The sequence below is a fragment of the Ambystoma mexicanum genome, chromosome 1p (genome assembly GCF_040938575.1).
Source record: "Ambystoma mexicanum isolate Mex_15411 chromosome 1p, UKY_AmexF1_1, whole genome shotgun sequence".
NCBI lineage: Eukaryota > Metazoa > Chordata > Amphibia > Caudata > Ambystomatidae > Ambystoma > Ambystoma mexicanum.
The window spans coordinates 701,411,322-701,429,518 of record NC_090921.1 but is presented as its reverse complement, the minus strand read 5'-3'; the positions used below and the strand labels follow the sequence as shown (position 1 = coordinate 701,429,518).

Here is an 18,197-nt window from a genome sequence, read left to right as displayed (position 1 = left end):
AAATAACCTGCTCTATGGGATGTACACACTTGCAAGGATCGACATTCATGTTTTTTTATCTGTGTCATATAAGAGGAGACATATCAGTCTGACCCTGTTGTCAGCTGCTGGCTTGAACAATTTTGCACTTTTTAAAGATGTTTGTTATTCTCCTTGAATTAAAAAGGTTAATCCAGATGGGGATCCCTCAATCTCTGTGCATAAAGAGAAGGCAAAGCTTGCTGATTACACCCAACAAGGGAAAACCGCCATAATAGGCATCCTCAGTGTCAGGGTTTGTTAGTGGTCTTCTTTTTATTAGAGGAGAATTGCCTGCCATTTTGATGCTGGAATGCCTTTGCCGGTGGAAGCAGGGTGATATGGAACTAGATAATTCTCTTAAAGTAAGCCATTGTGATTGTGGCGCCTCAGCATTGACACCTATCACATTGAACAGATGTGTTGGCCTTGCTCGTCCTCAGCAGAGGGCATCACATAATTTTGGCAGTTATTCATAACAACTTAGTACTCAGCAAGCCCCCTACTGTATATAGCAGAAGTCATAAAATGGTGCACTTGCTTGAAATTATTAATGCTAAAATGCTGGACTGTATGGTGCTTTGGAGTCCATGGTACCGTCTGTTTATTCCTGTATTGATACCTCCCCCCGTCACTACCTTTGGGATGGGAGGGGCTGTTTAAAGATCTGGCAGAGCAAGTGAAAGTAGCAGTCCAAGAGGAATCTTCTCTGTTAAGCCACATATTCTGTTTTGGACCTTTTGATGTTTGAAAACAATTCAGGCAGTCGGCTTCTACTTTCTCACTGGAAACGTGTAGCATATGGTAAACTAGTGCCTGGGGTGTCTCAAACCTCGGCAGCAGCACCTGATAAAACCGGTTATGTCAACCTGTCGGTGGTAAGTTCAGGTTGACACATGCAGGCATGAGGTTTAGTGTCTGTTCGCATAAGTTAGGTGCCTGTCTAATGGGTGTCCTTTGCTAGCAAGGGTTCTTGTGGCCTGGCGTTTCACCAGAAAATAATGCACTAGTGGAGGTTACGAAGTGTTGCCAAGCTTGACGTTCTTTAATTCTGCTCTTTCTTTCTTCAGGTAAAAACCTTCAATGAAGCCTGCTTGATGGTGCGTAGGCCTGCTCTCGAAATAATCAGCTGCATCAAAAGTACACATTTCTCCCACCCAACTGTCCGCTACGTCATCTGTATCCTTCATGCATGCTTCCTTTGAGAATATCAGCAGAACAAACTCCTCTGCATACACTCTTAATGGAATTCATACCTTCTGCAAACCAATGGCAATACCTAAAATCATTGAGATTGCTGTTACCCTTAGAAGTACCAGGGTGCCTTCCTATGACTCGTCACATGGCCCTTTGCTAGTACATTTTGTTAATGTTAAAAGGCATGTTCGCAGTCCAATATAATCCACCTGTTGGCCTTTTGCTGCTCCATGCAAGCTTCTGACTGTCTTGTTGCCACTGTATTTATACCAGATGAGAAAGGGAGCCTTCCCAATTTGTAATGACGCCGTATAGAAACATGCCCATGGGATGTGCTTTTAAATGGGTGGTTTGAGCCTCGTCCGAAATCAGTGCTCTTAATTCAGTTACAGCACATGCAGCAGTATATCAAGCTTCCCTAACACGTACTGGAAGTACAGTATTGTCAGCAGCAGTGCAAACGTACTCCCAGACCCAAATACAAAACATAATGCACAGGCAGCAGTAATGCAAGGTCTACTAACACAAATTAGCTGCGCATGCAGCAGTATATCAAGCTTCCCTAACACGTACTGGAAGTACAGTATTGTCAGCAGCAGTGCAAACTTACTCCCAGACCCAAATACAAAACATAATGCACAGGCAGCAGTAATGCAAGGTCTACTAACACAAATTAGCACATTCGCAGCAGTACAAGCATCCATCACATACAATTGCTACTCTCTCTCTCTCTCTCTCTCTCTCTCTCTCTCTCTCTCGCACAATTCCACCAACCTCAGTATAAACACTAGACTTGTAACAGCAAAATCTTCCATCTCACATCACAGGCAGCAGCAGTAGTGTAAGCTTTCCACCAGTACAGACGGGAACAATTAAAGCATGGACATTAGCAGCGCAAGTAAGAAACTCACTATAGGGACTACCTTACTCTTAGTCCATAGTCCCCTTTCCTCCATACGTGTGGGACATTCTGTCCTTCGGGACGGGACTGGGGCACTTTTGTTAAAAAGAATAAAAAATGAAAATGTTTTGTCCTTCGTCTCTTTTAAGGCGGGGTACCTCACATGGCCTTAACCCCGCCCTCCTGAGCTACACCCCGCGCATCGCCCTTCAGTCCTTTTCTATCGCCAGGTCTACGACCATTTAAGCAATAATAGAGGATATTTATTAGAGGGGACGGCGGGCGGGCCTATGGAGGAAAGGGGACTGTGGACTAGAAGTAAGGTAGTCACTACGGTGAGTAACTTTATTATACTCCTATGTCCTGTCCCCTTTCCTCCATACCTGTGGGAGAGATTCCAAAGCACTCCTCACAGGTATTATGGGTGGATGGAACCCCCATACTGAAAAAGGTTTTTAAGAATAGCCTGACCGAATTGAGCATCGGCCCTGGAGCTCTGGTCCAAGCAGTAATGCTTACAAAAAAGCAGATGGGGGAAGCCCACATAGCTGCCTTGGCAATGGTCTCCCAGGGAACATACTTTTGAAGGCAACAGCAGCCGCTTTGCCTCGTACAAGATGAGCACCATGCCTTTCGGAGGTTGAAGGCCCTGAATGGTATATGCTTCTGAAATACAGGAGGCAATCCATCGGGAGATAGTAGCCTTTGAAGCAGGTTTCCCTTTCGGGTCTCCTAACGGAACAAAGTGTTGAGAGTAGCCCCCGAGTTCAGTTGTTCTGTCCAGATAGAACTTCAGAGCATGTCTGACATCCAAATTATGTAATACTCTCTCAGCATCTGAGGCCGGGTTCGGAAAAAAGACAGGTAATGAGATTGATTCAAATTAAAATCAGTCACTACTTTAGGGAGGAGCACAACCTTATCCTTATGGAAGGTAAGGAACGGATGTTCCACGGACAAAGCTTGAAGCTTGCTTACTTGCCTTGCCGAAGTCACTGCAATCAAGAATGCGACCTTCCATGAAAGGTACTTTAGATCCGCCATAGCCATGGGCTCAAATGGTTTATGGCATGAGGCGTTCAGCACCACATTTAAATCCCACTTTGGAGGATGATTGCGTACAGGTGGAAAAAGATGTAATAAACCTGCGAAATGCCTTTTAATGACTGGGTTCGCCAAAGAAATGGAACAGGTATCTGTGGACAGGTAGGCGGCAATAGCCGACAAGCCATGAATGCCCAAAGCTGCCAGATGAGAAATTAATGAAAGGACAGTGTCAATCTTTGCATGTCTGGGGTCTATTTGCTTAGCTAAACACCAGTGACAAAAACAGAGCCACTTGCTCCTATACTGAGACCTCGTAGAAGGCTTCCTGGCTGCTTGGATAATGCATATATTGTCCTCCAACAGGTTAAACTGTGCTAAGGATTTGAATTCAGGCACCAGACCGCCAAGCTGAATGATTGTGGGGAGGGGTGCCACATATGCTGATAGCACTGATGAAGCAGCTTGGCAATCAACGGCAGTCTGATCGGAGGACAAATCGACAGATGCTGAAGTACCGAAAACCAGACTTTGGCTGGCCACCAAGGAGCTGTGAACAGGAGAGTGCAAATCGATGTATTCCTGAGCTTGCAGAGTGACCGATGAATCGGAGGAAGAGGCGGGAAGGCATATGCCTTCATGTTGTACCACGGGATCTCGAGAGCATCCCCTACAGAGCAGGCCCTGAGACCGTTCCTGGATGCATAGAGAGGAAGTTTCCTGCTTGTAGCAGTCGCAAAAAGGTCCACTTCTGGAGTGCCCCTTTGCCGAAAGATGGTAGAGAGGACATCCATGTTCAGTTCCCATTCGTAGCTGGCTGCCGTTTGTCGGCTGAGTGAGTCCGCATTCGCATTGAATTGCCCCGGAATGTGTACTGCCATTAACCAAATGCCATGTTGGATGGCCCATTCCCAAACCTGAATGGCAAGGTCCGCAAGAGGTGGTGACTTGGTACCACCCTGCTTGTTGATCTAAAACATCGACACTGAGTTGTCCGTGCGGACGCGGACCACCCGGTTTGTGATGGATGGTTGGAAAGCTTTCAGCACCAGAAAAACAGCCAGAAGTTCCAAATAATTTATATGAAACTGCCTGTCCTGCGGCGTCCATAGATCGAAAACCTGGAGATGATCCTGAGTCACGCCCCACCCCAGAAGGGAGGAGTCCGTGGTAATCGTCACTTGTGGGTAGGGCTCCTGAAAGGAGGCCCCCACTGTAAGATGTTGGTCGAAGACCACCATAGAAGGTCCGTCATCATGCAGGATGGAACTGGGATCATCTTGGAATCCGAGTCCGAAGACTGACACCAAGAGCTCGGAAGAGCCAGCTGCCTATGTCTCATCTTGAGACGCGCAAGAGGAAGAGCAAGTACACACGATGCCATGAGGCCCAGAAGCCTCTGGAACCACCAAGCCGTCATGTGCTCTGACTGGATGAAGAGCTGACAAGTGGTGAATAGATCCACAATCCTGTCCCCCGTCAAATACACCTTGGAGTCGATCGTGTTCCAACGGAAACCCAGGAAGATCAGGTCTTGGGAGACCGTCATGGAAGATTTCTGCCAGTTCACCGACAGCCCAAGATTGAACAGGAGCTGGAGGAGAGACTGGAGATTACTCAAAACAGTCGGTGGACAAGGGCTGCGTAGGAGCTAGTCGACCAAATACGGATATACATGTACACCCTGTAGCTGAAGGAAAGCTGCGATGACCGACATAATCTTCGTAAAGACACGTAGGGCCGAGCACAGACCAAAAGGTAGCACACGAACCTGCAAGTGCTCCCCTCCCACGGTAAACTGCAAATATTTCCGATTCGGCTTCCATATCAGGATGTGCATATACGCGTCCTGAAGGTCCACTACACTGAGCCAGTCGTCCTTCCGAAGAGAGGACTTTATTTGGCAAGGTGTGATCATCTTGAATTTCTCTTGAGGAAGAGAAAGGTTGAACTGGGAAAGGTCGAGGATGGTGCGCAGGCCAGCCTGGTTGGGTTTGGGCACCGTGAACAGACGAGAGTAGAAGCGCCCCCTTTCTTCCCCGAGTGGGAGCCAGTTCCACTGCCCTGAGGTCTAGAAGCTTCTGAACCTCGGCTCTGAGGGTGGGTGTCCCGATCTGTTGGAAGGGAGGGTTGAAGGGTGGGGGCAAACGAAAGCCCACCCGAGTGATGGACAAAACCCACCGGTCTTCGGTGGTGGTCTGCCATGCCTCCAGATGAGACACGATTTGTCCTCCAACCAGAGTCTCATGCAACCGACTCATTTTGCAGACTTGTCGCCAGGGGGACTACATGCCCCTGGAGAGGAGGCTGCCGGGCGAGAGAAAAACCGACCACGTTGTTTTTTTCGATGGGTATTTTTCGCATGAGTTTTCAAATTAGAGAGTAAATGCAATTTCAAGAGAGTAAAAATGAGTCTTCTCTGCAAGAGAGTAAAATGTATCCAACATACACCCAATGCATATGTAAAATAAGGCACGTAAAATCGGACCCGTAGACCAAAAGAGTTGTATGTCAAAGTTGTCTGGCTTGCCTTTAACCTTTTTATTACACTTGTGGAAAATATTCTGCCATAAAATAACTTGTAAGTACGTGCTACATACACAGCTTCATTTTCAAACTTCTGGACCCTAGAAACTCTTAAGAACTACTATAGATAGAGACTAATGTATTGCTTGCAGAGGGAGTGTGAGTAAGCAAGTGTTAGCATATTTACTTACAGGAACTTGCACACATAATCTCAGCAACAGTCATAACCTGCTAAGCTACCTCCCCTGCTGTCTGCTGCAGGAAATTAATGCGGATCCCCACCAAAAAACATGATTCTGGCAATTACTGTTTGGAAGAAATGCAGACAAGTGCATAAGTTGCAGACTGGTTCCAAATCCCTGCTTTAACACTAAAGGTTGTGATCCTGGGCAACTAATTTTGCCACTGTGCCTTTTTAGCAAAAACATAAATGTCTATAACAAGTGATTTATTGCCAACTAGTTACTACTCAAAAAAGTCTGACTGACCCCTTTTCCACTGTTTGAACTATACCATTAATAGTAGTGACCATTTATATAATGCACATGACAAAGGGCCTAATTCATTGAGCGTTTTCCAATGGGGTGTTGCCATTATAAAAGGTTTCTGTGAATTAGTCTCAAAGTGTATATGTCTCGTGGCTTACTCTTTGCTGCTGCTTTAATATAGATTCACATGAACTCCTCGAGTATTAATAACTCGCCTGTACCTTCCCCCATCTTCTACTTCCATCATAGGTGAGCAGTCTTGATTGCCCAATAGGTTTCTTGCAAGATAGTCAAGAATCTGCATCTCTGGCATGACACGCATCACAGCCAATTTAGCCCGTAATCGTTAATCACATCAGGTGGATTAAAGAGTGGTGGAAGTGGAAAAAAAGGAACGACTGGTACTCTGGCTGCATCCAAAAAGGAGGGAGTGGGGTGGCCAGACAGATGGGGCGGGTAGGCAAGCGGGGAGTGTGGGACGGGACCAGGATCACAAACCTTGCCTGAACTGTGAAGAAGGAATTTTAATCCACTCTGCAAATTTGACCACATAGCTTCCAAGGTCTACTTGGTACAAATAGTTTGGATTTCAAGGCCAACAGTAATGATGTCTTATAGATTTTACTTACAAAAAACACAAATTGCATAATAACGCCACATGACAACATGTAAATCCTTACAGCTACGTGTTAAGCCAAAATAATATCATTGTGGCTTTAATGTTCACATCCTGAATGATAAGTCCCAGAATGCAAGATAATGTCAACCTGAAAGATCTAGTTAACCCCACAGTACTTTCAGTGATTTAAGACATGTAATAAAAGATGTTGTATAATAAACTCGGATATGGAGTTTCTTTGCAACAAACATCCATCTCATTGTTATTCATGATGTTGAAAACATTTTATTAGTGACTTAAAGCAACTTTATTTTTTTGCGCGTCAATCTAGCAGACTTCATAGATATATAACGCGCCCATTTAATGATGTTATTATAAACACATAATTAAATGGGCGCATTGGGTTGCTCACATTAACGATCATGCATATGAAAGGCTCTGCCACTGATAAAAGAAATGTTTGCTGGTGCAGATCCAAGACACCTTTTGCACTCTAGTGCCATCTAGTGGAGGAAAGTATGCTTTTTAATGAAAATAAATCAAGCGTAAACAGTACGCAGAAGAACATTAAATGCTCCGTAATGGCCATAATTACATGCGTAAAATGGCCCTTTACGCAGCTTATCAGGAGGGCTGGGTGCCACCAACCGGAGGTTCAGTTAAGCGTGTCCGGCGGTCCTGGAACCCCCTTAAGCCAGAGAAGGAACGATACTGAGACCCTGACCTCTGTGTAGAAGGGGCCTTAGCTGGGACCTTAGCCTGAACCGATAAAGATTTGGCGATTTGGGTGCTTACCTTTGTCTTTGCAAGTTTGTCATACGTAGAAGAATGGAACAATTCCCTGCCATCGAAGGGAAGGTCCATAACTTTATCTTGCACCTCCTTCGAAAACATCGCTGCATGGAGCCACGCTGGGTGGGAGGTGTCAATTCCCACCATCAGGCCTCGAGCTGAAGTATCCACATGGATCCATATTGTGCCAACACCTTGCGTCTGACAAACCGGCTTTGATGTCGTCTAGCCTATCCGCAGGAATACACTCCTGGAAATCAGCCAACTCCTTCCACAGCTTCATATTAGCTGCAGCCAGGATCAGCTCGGTATTTGCTTGGCGAAGCTGCAGTGCTGGGTTGGCAAAAACTTTCTTGTCCAAGGAGTCCAGAATCTTGTCTTCCTTGGAGAGAATCTGAGCCGCAGCCGTAGAGGTCATAGAGGCTGGCTTGTATTGAAGCGTGGCTGCAGCTACCACTGTCGAGGGAGCGGACAAGACGTCAAGGCTATCTCCTCGGAGGAGTGAAGCCTGTAATAGGCGTCGATTCTCTTATTGATATGTAGCATGGTGTGGGGCTTATCCTAGACCTTACGTGCTTCAGCCAAAGCATCCTTCTGGAGGAACAGGCCACAGGTTTTAAAGTGCTATACCGTTCTCCTGGTGTCTTCTCTATGGGAGACAGTGGGGGGGGGGTAGGGGAGGAAGCACTGGAGGCAGACCAATAGGAAGAGGTGATACCACCGCAGGAGCTGCTGGAGCCGGCGGGGTGGAAGGTGGAGGCAGAGGTTCAGGGTAGATTTCCTTGAAAAGACCCTTAAAATACTCCTTCGTAGGGTCAGAGTGCATGAGCCTCTGAAATTTCCCGAAAGATGCATCCTCTGATGAAGGCTAGGACGCTGAGGTAAGCAGAGGCCTCTGAAATGGGGCATATCCCCACAAACGCAATGAGGATGGTTGCCAGGAAGGCCCACCACCAATCGGGTCCGCATAGACCAGTGGAGTAGAAGTAGGCGTAAGCGAGACAGTATGAGGCAGCGGCATCCGAGCACACCATTCATAAGAAGGGCGAAACAGATTTTTACCTTCCGCTTGAGGCGAAAAAGGCTGCTCGGCCCCAAAATTAAGATTCCCGGCACCCGCCGTCGAGAACGTAGGTGTAAGGGAAGAATCCTAAATGGCCTCCGTGGACCACGAGGGTTGGGCCGCCATTTTGTCGATGCCTGAAGAAAACTGCGCCACATGTGCAGATGAGGCAACTGCCCGCTCGGGCAGGTCAGGGGACTTAAGTAACACCTTAGCCTTGACACAAGGATCCTCGGCAGAGCCAGTACTGGGGGGGTCTCGGATATTTACTGGACATCTTGGAGGTGGTCCCAAAATTAGCTTCCAGGTAAGGAAGCTCGGCAGAGCCGGTAACAGAGGAGTTAAGGTCTATAACCACTCTCTTTGCCCCCTCGACAGAACCGGTATGACCGTGACCCTGAGCGGGGGAATGCTGAGGAATCGCCATTACAGAAGCAGGTCTCTTGGTTTTGTCGGTACAGACCTTATCCTCCAAAAGAGGAACCTCAGGTGTCATCCCAGTATGTGTAGCTCCCTCGCCTTAAGCCGTGGCTTGGTACAGAAAGCTCCAGAAAAGGAGGCCTCAGGGCGTGCCCTGGTGTCTGTGTGGAAAGCTCCAGAAACGGAGAACTCGGGTGTCCAATGCCACAGATGAACTGCGCTGAAGTCTAGCACCTGACAGGTGAACCTCGGAACGTGGTCCGGTCTTGGCAGGTCCGACGTGGGAACCCTTGGAGAAAACTCTGGTACGCCTATTAGGCCTGCGAGGCACCTCGGGGGATACACTGGTGTTAGAGCTGCTCCAGCCCCCCCGGGCCTGAGAAGACCCCGGCAAGGAGTCCCCCAGCCGGGGCGCCCTAAAAAGTAAAGAACTTACCAGGCGTCTCTTATTTTCGTCGATGAAAAGCTGAAGATGAGGTAGAGGAACACGCTGAAAGACGTCCTCCCACCGAAGAAGACAGCGCTGGAGTGCCCGGACAGAAATGGAATCGCAGTAGAAGCACAAATCCCAGCGGTGGTCCGGCCCGAGACACTCCAAGCAGAGGGAATGGCGATCTGCCCTAGCGAAGCGACGTTCACATGAAGAACAGGACACAAATCCCAGGCGCTCCGGCATAGACGGAGGACTAAGCGACCACAGAACCAGAGCAGGAGAGAAGGACAACGGGAAAAAGAAAAACTTAGCAGAGATGCAAGTGTGTCCAGCCCCGACCGCGCAGAGAAAAGGACTGAAGGGCGATGCGCGGGGCAGTGCTCAGGAGGGCAGGGTTATGGCTGTGTGCGGTACCCTGCGTAAAAAGAGAAGGACAAAAAGAAAAAGTTATGCTTTTTAACAAAAGTGCTCCGGTCCCGTCCCGAAAGACTGAATGTCACACGAGTATGGAGGAAAGGGGGCGGGACATTGGAGTATGGAGTTTACACATACATGATGTGTAGAGCAGAACAAGCAGCCTTCACTCTTCTCACCCAAGCGGAGCACGCTCATCAGATGCAGCAGTCATTCTACTGTCTGTGTGTGTTTTTTTTTAAGGCCCAGACTAGACTATTTCAGGCATTAAAAGGTTGTACGGCATTAATTTGTATGACAAAACAAACACGATATGTAGATTGGTGCTTCCATCCTACAGCTAGCTTTCAGCCTTTTAAAATTAGAGCATGAACCCACATTGAGCAGTAAATGTACTGGCAGTGTGTCTGATTTACATTAATATTTTAGTTATGGCTGGATAAGCAAGGCTAAAAATATTCTGCACTTAAACGTGTGATAGAGCAATGAGGCAAATCGAAGAAGAGGTATGTAGCATTTGGTCCGTTTGTGCCCTCGAACAAATGAATGTCTGGCTTGGGGTCTTTGAAAGAGGGTGAAGGGCGTCTAAATCGAAAGCAGTTACACAGAACTGGAAGGATACGTAACTGTTAAGGCGTTCAGTGCCCCACACCTTTGTTTCAACTGCTTTTCCACATGCCCCCATCTGAAGCCAACAGGAGATGTGGGTTAGGGGGTGGTTTCTGTTTTTGCCTCAATTTCTGTGTTGCTGGAAGCAGTTTCCTTGACCTTTTTGTATTCAAGATGGGCAAAGAGGTACTGGAAAATCCCTCACTCTGTGCCACATTGTTCATTACTGCGCTCGTCAGGACTGGCTATTGGTACATATTCCAGACGGTAAGAGCCAAGCATTTTATATAGAAAGTGGAATTATGGCTGTAATGTACAACTACTTCCGCCTGTACTTTGGAGTAGACATATTTAAGTACTTGTGTAAGAGTGTATGATGTGAAACTTGATTTTGGAGCCCTTCTTTGGACTCCAATTTGTCTGTCCTTTGTTATAAAAGCAATTACGTTTCTGACACTAAGGGGTAATCTTAATAAGTGGGCGGATGTTTGGGCACAAATACTGCTCTGCTGAAGGTATTTGCAAAACTGTATTTTTTAGAAGCATTCTTCCCATTTCCGTTCTGACCCCTTTAACACATTATTACATGGGAAAAGTTGGTGGGAGGGCCGTCATAAAAGATGCCCTCTTTCTCATCCCATTCCAATGTCCTCTTGACTGTGTTCAACTGTATATAGCGATAGTACGTTTTAGCCACCTCACCAACTCCCTTGGATTTAAATCTGTAACCAAAATTCTCCAGCATTGGATCTTTCATAGATTCACATGGTGTGAATATTCCCCGTTGTCTGGCTTGGAGTCCTCGGTAACATAAAGCAGTTTATATTTAAACTGAGAACTTCGTCACTGTACTGCTCTAGTATAGTCATTTTGCGTCATATGGCCACAGCCAATAGCAAAGGCGCCCTTCGCTCCACCCCTGCAGGCCATCTTCAGTTGATTTACTACTGCACCTTTCGTGTTGGGAGTCATCAGAAAAATCTCTAAACAATTGAACATTGTTTCTTCAATTTTCCTTTGATTCTTATACTTTGATGAGGTTTCAAGGTTTTTTTACCCCAGTGACGCCTGGTGGGTCATCCGGTCCTGTCATCAGCTTCTGCCCGAACTGATCCTCGTCCTCGCTTCCTCTCTGATTTAGGCCTACTAATGGCTGAATCCAGGAGAAAAGGTTTAAGTCTTGTGCAACATTAAGAACGTGTACGTGGAGGAACTCCACAATAACTGCCTCCACCCGTCTCACGTCATCCAGGATGGAAACATCTGTTTTCAAATAAAACGTTAGGAGACCGCCACCGAAGTTAGTGGCATGGCTCAAGGATGGACAGCTTTTGTCTTCAGTTATGCCTCACTCAGGCTAGGCAGATCACTTTACTGCACCTCCTCCAGCCAGCAAGGTCCAGGTTGCATGAGGAGGCATCACTAGGCAGAAAGAAGGCTCACTCCATGGCACGCTCCGCTGCTTGTCCCTTCACAAAAAAAAAACGATGATGCCGGCAACAGTTTCCCAGGTTCCGTCCTTTTCTGTCTCTATGGAAAAATCACTGAGGTGTCCACATATTCCACCCAAGGCAACTTTTCCTCATCTTCAAAAATTAACTCAGTCGACATCCTCGTCGATGCAGATACCAAGATGTTCGTCCACATCAACTACCACCACCCCTTCCACTAGCGTCAGTCAGCACCTGACACAGTCAATGACTTCTACAAAGTCTCCATTAGCCCACATCAAGGGTATTCCGGCTGCTACACCGATGACTCTGCTGTGTTTCCAGCCATCCGCACTGGCTGCCCTACCCAGGCCAGTCCATCCTCTTCCTCTCACCCTGTGAATCACTCCAGGGAAAGCTCCTTCATCGATGGACCCACTGGAAGATGTCTCACAACCTGATACCAGACCCATTGGCTATTTTCTCTGACGGCGAAGATATAGTTTGGGTGGAGAATCCTTCATGCCTCCTCCCAGAGAAGCCCCTGTACATGTGTCTCTTCTTAAGGCAACACCCCCTGAAGGGATAGTGCCTCCAGCAGCACCTAGGGATGTCTCGTTAGACAAACTAGCCACTCTGCAAGCTCTATTGAACAAGCTTCATCACAGACTACCCGAACCTGCCATGCCTATGGCGCCTCATCCAAGTACAAGTGGTACAGCTGCACGTCCTTGCCCTACTAGGGAACATCGCCCGCCAGCTCCTGTCCAGCTAATCAACACAGAGTCAGAACGATCATGCACCAGGCTATCAAGCCTCCCCTCACACCGCAGGCTTGGACACAGATGAGTTGGATGACATCATTCCAGCAGATGGTGAACCAGATTCTCCGTACCGTGTCGACGTCACCATCAATATAAGTAGCTTGTGCCGCGCCCATTGGCTTCAGGTCCGTTTTTCCGATTGCTTCGCTCTTGAGTTTACGGCGCTCTTTGAATTTTCTTTGAGAAAATGTTGTCTTCTTCTAACCCTTCTACTCCCAAGAGGGGGTTCAAAAAGTGTGTCGACTGTGGATCTAAAATGTCGATCACTGACCCTCACCGCGTTTCTTTGGTGCCTGGGTTCGGACCATCGGACCGGTGACTGTGACTCCTGTCAGTCGATGACAGAGAAAGCTCTTCGTGAGAGAAAAGGTAAACTGGCGGTGGGGCGGGAAGCTTCCAAGGCCTCTTTGAAGGTCTTGTCAAAAAAACATAGAAAGTTGGACGAATCGAAGGATTCGGATCGGCGTAAACATTCGAAGAGGTCTCAATCACGTAGTAGATGGAGATGTTCTTCATCTTCTTGAAAGAAGATGAAGAGGAGAGACAGATCTCTCTCCTCTTCCTCTGACACATCTACCGAATTGGTAAAATGCCCAACTAAGTCGGATTCCCCAAGGAAATGGGATGAATTTAGAAAGCAGATGGTCTTTTAGAATGCGGCCTCAACCCCCTCAAAGAAACCTCAAAAGAGCCAGACCCCACTCGTTCCGTTGGACAACGCAAGAGTGTCAGAACTACTTTGGACAGAACCAGTAGTAAGGGTGAAGCTCGAAAATCTCAACCCAACGTCAAATCGTCAAAGGTTCCTCGAGAATCGAGTGAATCCCCAACACTGACGAAGAAACCGAAGTCGTTGAAACTCTCGACGACTTCGTCTACGCCATCGGCTTCGAAGCTGCAGGAGGTTTTCACACCTTCTTCGAAGACATCATCGATGCCTTCAAAGACTCCTTCGATTCTCTCGAGGCAAAGTTAGACAGAGGAAAGGAGGTTTACTCCCTTACCCAAATCAGACTTTTTTAAAGTCCATATCCTCTATCTTTGAAGAGGAGCGTGCCTCAGAGGAAGAAACTTTTCTTTTTGGGGTACAGTTTGGTACAAGAGGGGTTCCAGTCGAGTTAATCCAGAATTGAAAATGAGAGACCTGTGTGACACCCTTCACTCTGCTAGTGGCATTGATATGTCACCATAGCTAGAATTTACAAAACCTGACCCTGCAGAACATGCAGATTCAGGGCACAGGTGTTTGATGAATAGGGTCGTTGAATACATGGGCTAGGGTAGATCCTCACCCACATTTGATCAGGATGATATGACTGTTATCCTGGACCATGGCCCCCCAGAAGGACCCAGTTCTCCCCTTCCATAGGGCACTTCAGAGCACACTGGAAAAAAACTGGGAGGCTCCTGAGACTGCTTCTGCAGTTAACAGTAGTTTTCCTAAGAAATACAGAGCTTCTAGTTGTGACCCTGATTACTTGGAGGCATCCCACACCTGAGAGTCTGGTGATTCAGGCAGCAACTTCTTCAAGACAAACAGCCTATGCATCTATCCCCCCTCCCCCCGGATAGAGAGGATAAGAAAGTGGATGCTTGGGCTTGTAAGGTTTTTACCTCGGGTAGCATGGCTCTCAAGTCAGCAAATGTCATCTGTACCCTGGCCAGGTTCACCCATACCCTGTGGGACTGCATCACTGGGGCGACTGATCATATTCCGGAAGGCGAGGAAAGGGAAGGCTTCCTGAACATTATAAAAGATGGCAATGATGTCTCCAATGTGGACGAAATGCTGCTGATAGCAGCAGCAGATCCATGGCTGCAAGCACAGTGCTATGCAGATTTGCGTGATTGAGGAAGTCGGGGTTTGCACCTGATGTGCAGGCCAGGCTACTCAACATGCCTTTTGATGGCTTGAGGCTGTTTGACAGTAAAGCTGATGAAAGCTTAGAAAAACTGCAGACCTCCAAAGCAGCGACTAAATCTCTTGGCGCCTCTATGCGACAGCCTCAGAAACCTTATTCGGGCTCATCTTCCTGGAGAGGTCCTTCTTTTCGATACTACTCCTCTTTTGGTAGAGTAAGAGGACAGGCCATACAAAGAGGTAAAAGAAATGTCCCTCGTGGTGGACGAGGAAGAGGTGCAAAACCAGCCTCAGGAACCGCATCTTTGCCCTCAGCCGCTCCTGCAGCTGCCTCCAAGTCACTCTGAGTCCTTATCGCACAATACCCCGGTGGGAGGCAGAATCTCACAGCATCTGAAAGAATGACGGGGCATTACTTCAGATGATTGGGCACTGGAGACAGTAGCTCAAAGTTACTGCCTTCCTTTCCTAAAAAGACCTCTGGACCATCCACCGGGAGCCAATTCTACCAAGATTCCAGATCCACTCCTTCTGCAGGAAATAATAACCCTGCTAGAGAAAAGTGCAATAGAACATGTACCTGTAGCGGAGAGGAACAAGGATTGGTACTCGCCTTACTTTCTCATTCCAAAGAATGACGGAGGTTTGACACCCATCTTGGACTTAAATTCCTCAGGAAGGACAAATTCAAGATAGTGACCCTTTCTGAGATCCTTCAGGCTCTCCAACTCCAAGACTGTTGGTATCATTGGACCTTCAGGATGCTTACTTTCATGTGCCAATCCATCTCAAGCACAGAAAGTTCGCGGTTGGCGGTTCTCACTATCAGTTTCGAGGTCTGCCGTTCAGGCTGACCTCTGCCTGAGGGTTTTTACCAAACTGATGGCGGTTGTGGCAGCAAGGCTCAGGAGAGGGGGTGGATTCACGTCTACCCCTACCTGGGCGATTGGTTGATCAGAGCGTGTTCTCCCAAACAAGCTCAAGCTCAAGATCTGTCAATCACCTGTCCCTCCCTTCACAGACTGGGCTTCTCCCTTAATTACAAGAAGTCCCACATGATAACATTCCAAAAGCTCCAGTTTGTCGGAGCAGTCCTGGATACTTCCTCGGGCAAAGCCTTGCCTCCCGAGGTGAGAGCTCTCCACATTCTGCAGGTGGTAACAAAGTTCCAAAATGCCCAACATCTGCCAACCTTCGATTTTCTGAGGTTGCTCGGTCTCATGGCATCCTGCATATTTCTCGTGCCAGAGGCCCGATTGAAGATGAGATCCCTTCAATGGGCTCTCAGGTCTCGGTGGTCCCAATTCTCGGATATGTCGGATCTTCTGCAAGTTCCAAGCACAGTTGCTCAAGATCTTCTTTGGTGGGCTTGCAACAACAACATTCTCAAGGGAGAATCTTTTTGGCAACCATGGCCAGAGATGACTGTAGTGACAGATGCCTCACTCACGGGCTGGGGAGCCCAAACCAACGATCTGACAATAAGCGGTTGTTGGTCTCCATCAGAGTCCAAACTACACATCAACCTGTTGGAGCTGAGGGCAATCAGATTAGCGCTGAAGGCTTTTCTGTCCTCTGCACAGGGAAAGAATTTCTTGATAATGACGGACAACACAGTGGCCATGTACTACCTCAACAAGAGAGGAGGAGTAGGGTCACTACCACTGTGCAGAGAGGCATTTCACCTTGCCGGAGAGCAGAACGGCGGCAGATGCTCTGAGCAGGCAGAGCACAGTGTCCACGAGTAGGAACTAGCTCAGGATGTCCTTCAAGAGATATTCACCCTTTGGGGAACCCCTCAAGTGGATCTGTTCGCGAACAGGGTCAATCGGAAGTGCGAACAGTACTGCTCAATGGAATTTCCTCTGAGAGGGGCTCTAGGAGACGCGTTTGTGGTGGACTGGGAGTTTCCACTTCTGTACGTATTTCCGCCAGTCCCCGTGATTCATCACGTAATCAGGAGGTTGAGAAAGTTCAGGAGAACCATGATACTAATTGCCCCGGATTGGGCCAGGATGATGTGGTACCCGGACAATATTGACATCTCCATCTGCTCTCCAATACGTCTTCCACAAAGAGAGGATCTTCTCTCGCAAGAGGAAGGTCGGGTTCTCCATCCAGAGGCCAAGACACTCAAACTTCACGCATGGTTACTGTGAGATTGGGATCTTCCGGATGGCGTAATGGCCGGCAACTAAATCCCTGTACTGGTGTCATTGGAATAACTTCAGTAACTGGTGCAGGGATAAGGATGTAGACCCTTTTCACTGTAGCACCCCAATGGTGCTTTCCTTTCTATTGCATCTAGTCTATCTGGGGCTCCAGATCGTAACAGTTAAAGGATATCTGGCTGCGCTGTCCATTTTCAAGCACTCCTCAGAAGAGGTTTTCTACTTCAAAATTCCATTGATTATCCAATTCTTAAAAGGGCTCACTAATGTGTACCCTCCAGTCCCTTTTCATGTCCTGACGTGGGATTTAAATGTTGTATTTAAGTTTCTAACTTTTATTACTTTTGACCTTAACACCAGCCCGCAGGGTTAGTGAGTTGCAGGTTCTCTCAAGCAAACATCCGTACATTACTTTTCACAAAGACAAAGTCGTACTTAAGGTTAGACCTTCTTTCTTACCAAAAGTAGTTTGACTTTCACTTGTCACAAAAAAATCCCACTACCAACGTTCTATCCCCTTCTCATTTGCGCAAAGAAGAGGAGAGGTTTCATAGACTGGACCCAAAAAGGTCTCTCAGTTTTTATATATCAAGAATGTCAAAAATGCGGGCGGCACTGTTGCGCACGACGAAAATGGCTGCCTGAGGGAAGAGCTCCGGCTCCAACATTAATCCTGCAACTCATCTATCCTTTCAGCGCCGTCCCACATGCTCATGGAAGAAGGATTCCTGAAGCGGAAGAACCTCGGAGCAAGCATTTAAAAAATCGAGCCCACAAGTCAAAGGGAACTCAGATAATTTGCCTGGAGAAGTTTTGGCCGTCTGAAGGTGCCGGCGCAGCTGCTCGCCGGCTCCACAACATATCCACTGCGGGCCGGAGGTCTGCAGGGAGGAGCGGGCCGCAGTGGGGGGAGGGGCACAGTGGTTGTGGTGCGCCGTGTCACGCACAAGCAGAAGGAAAACACTGCCGGCACTGGCTTGAGGCGCCGGGGGGCTGTCGACGGGCGGCACCGACGCCCGCAGCTGCTGCCGCCGTGGGAGGAAGTCCGGAGGTCCGGCGGAGCGGCTTTGGGAGCAGCAATCGGCTCGAGTGGCCGTCATATGCGCGGCGCTGTGGCTGCTGCTGGCGTGCTGGCCCCCCTTCCCTCCCGCGTAAGCAGATCAAGGAGGAGGGCGAAGGGGAGCAACGCGGAGACGCGCGCAGAGTTCGTGTCGCGCTCCCCCATTCCAAGCAAGTGTGCCCTCCACAGCGTTAACTGCCCATACCATAACCCTCTGGGATAGATCAGGGGGAGGCTCGGTGTCACGCATCGGGGACTGCTGCCTGCACGGAAGCTAAATAAACACTGTGTCAAGCATACATAATATGAAATACAACGAACAGCGCT

At 48.0% G+C, this 18,197-nt stretch overlaps 1 protein-coding gene across 3 annotated transcripts in view; it reads left to right on the top strand.

Annotated features, from left to right (window-relative positions):
* The window catches only part of DAP3 (death associated protein 3), a 996,586-nt gene that overhangs the window by 295,338 nt on the left and 683,051 nt on the right, over positions 1-18,197 (top strand). For all 3 annotated transcript variants that reach the window (XM_069650015.1, XM_069650007.1, XM_069650021.1), the window contains exons 5-6: positions 1,089-1,197; positions 10,699-10,791. In XM_069650015.1, coding sequence (XP_069506116.1) covers positions 1,089-1,197; positions 10,699-10,791 — 202 coding nt within the window. The remainder of the gene's footprint in view (positions 1-1,088; positions 1,198-10,698; positions 10,792-18,197) is intronic.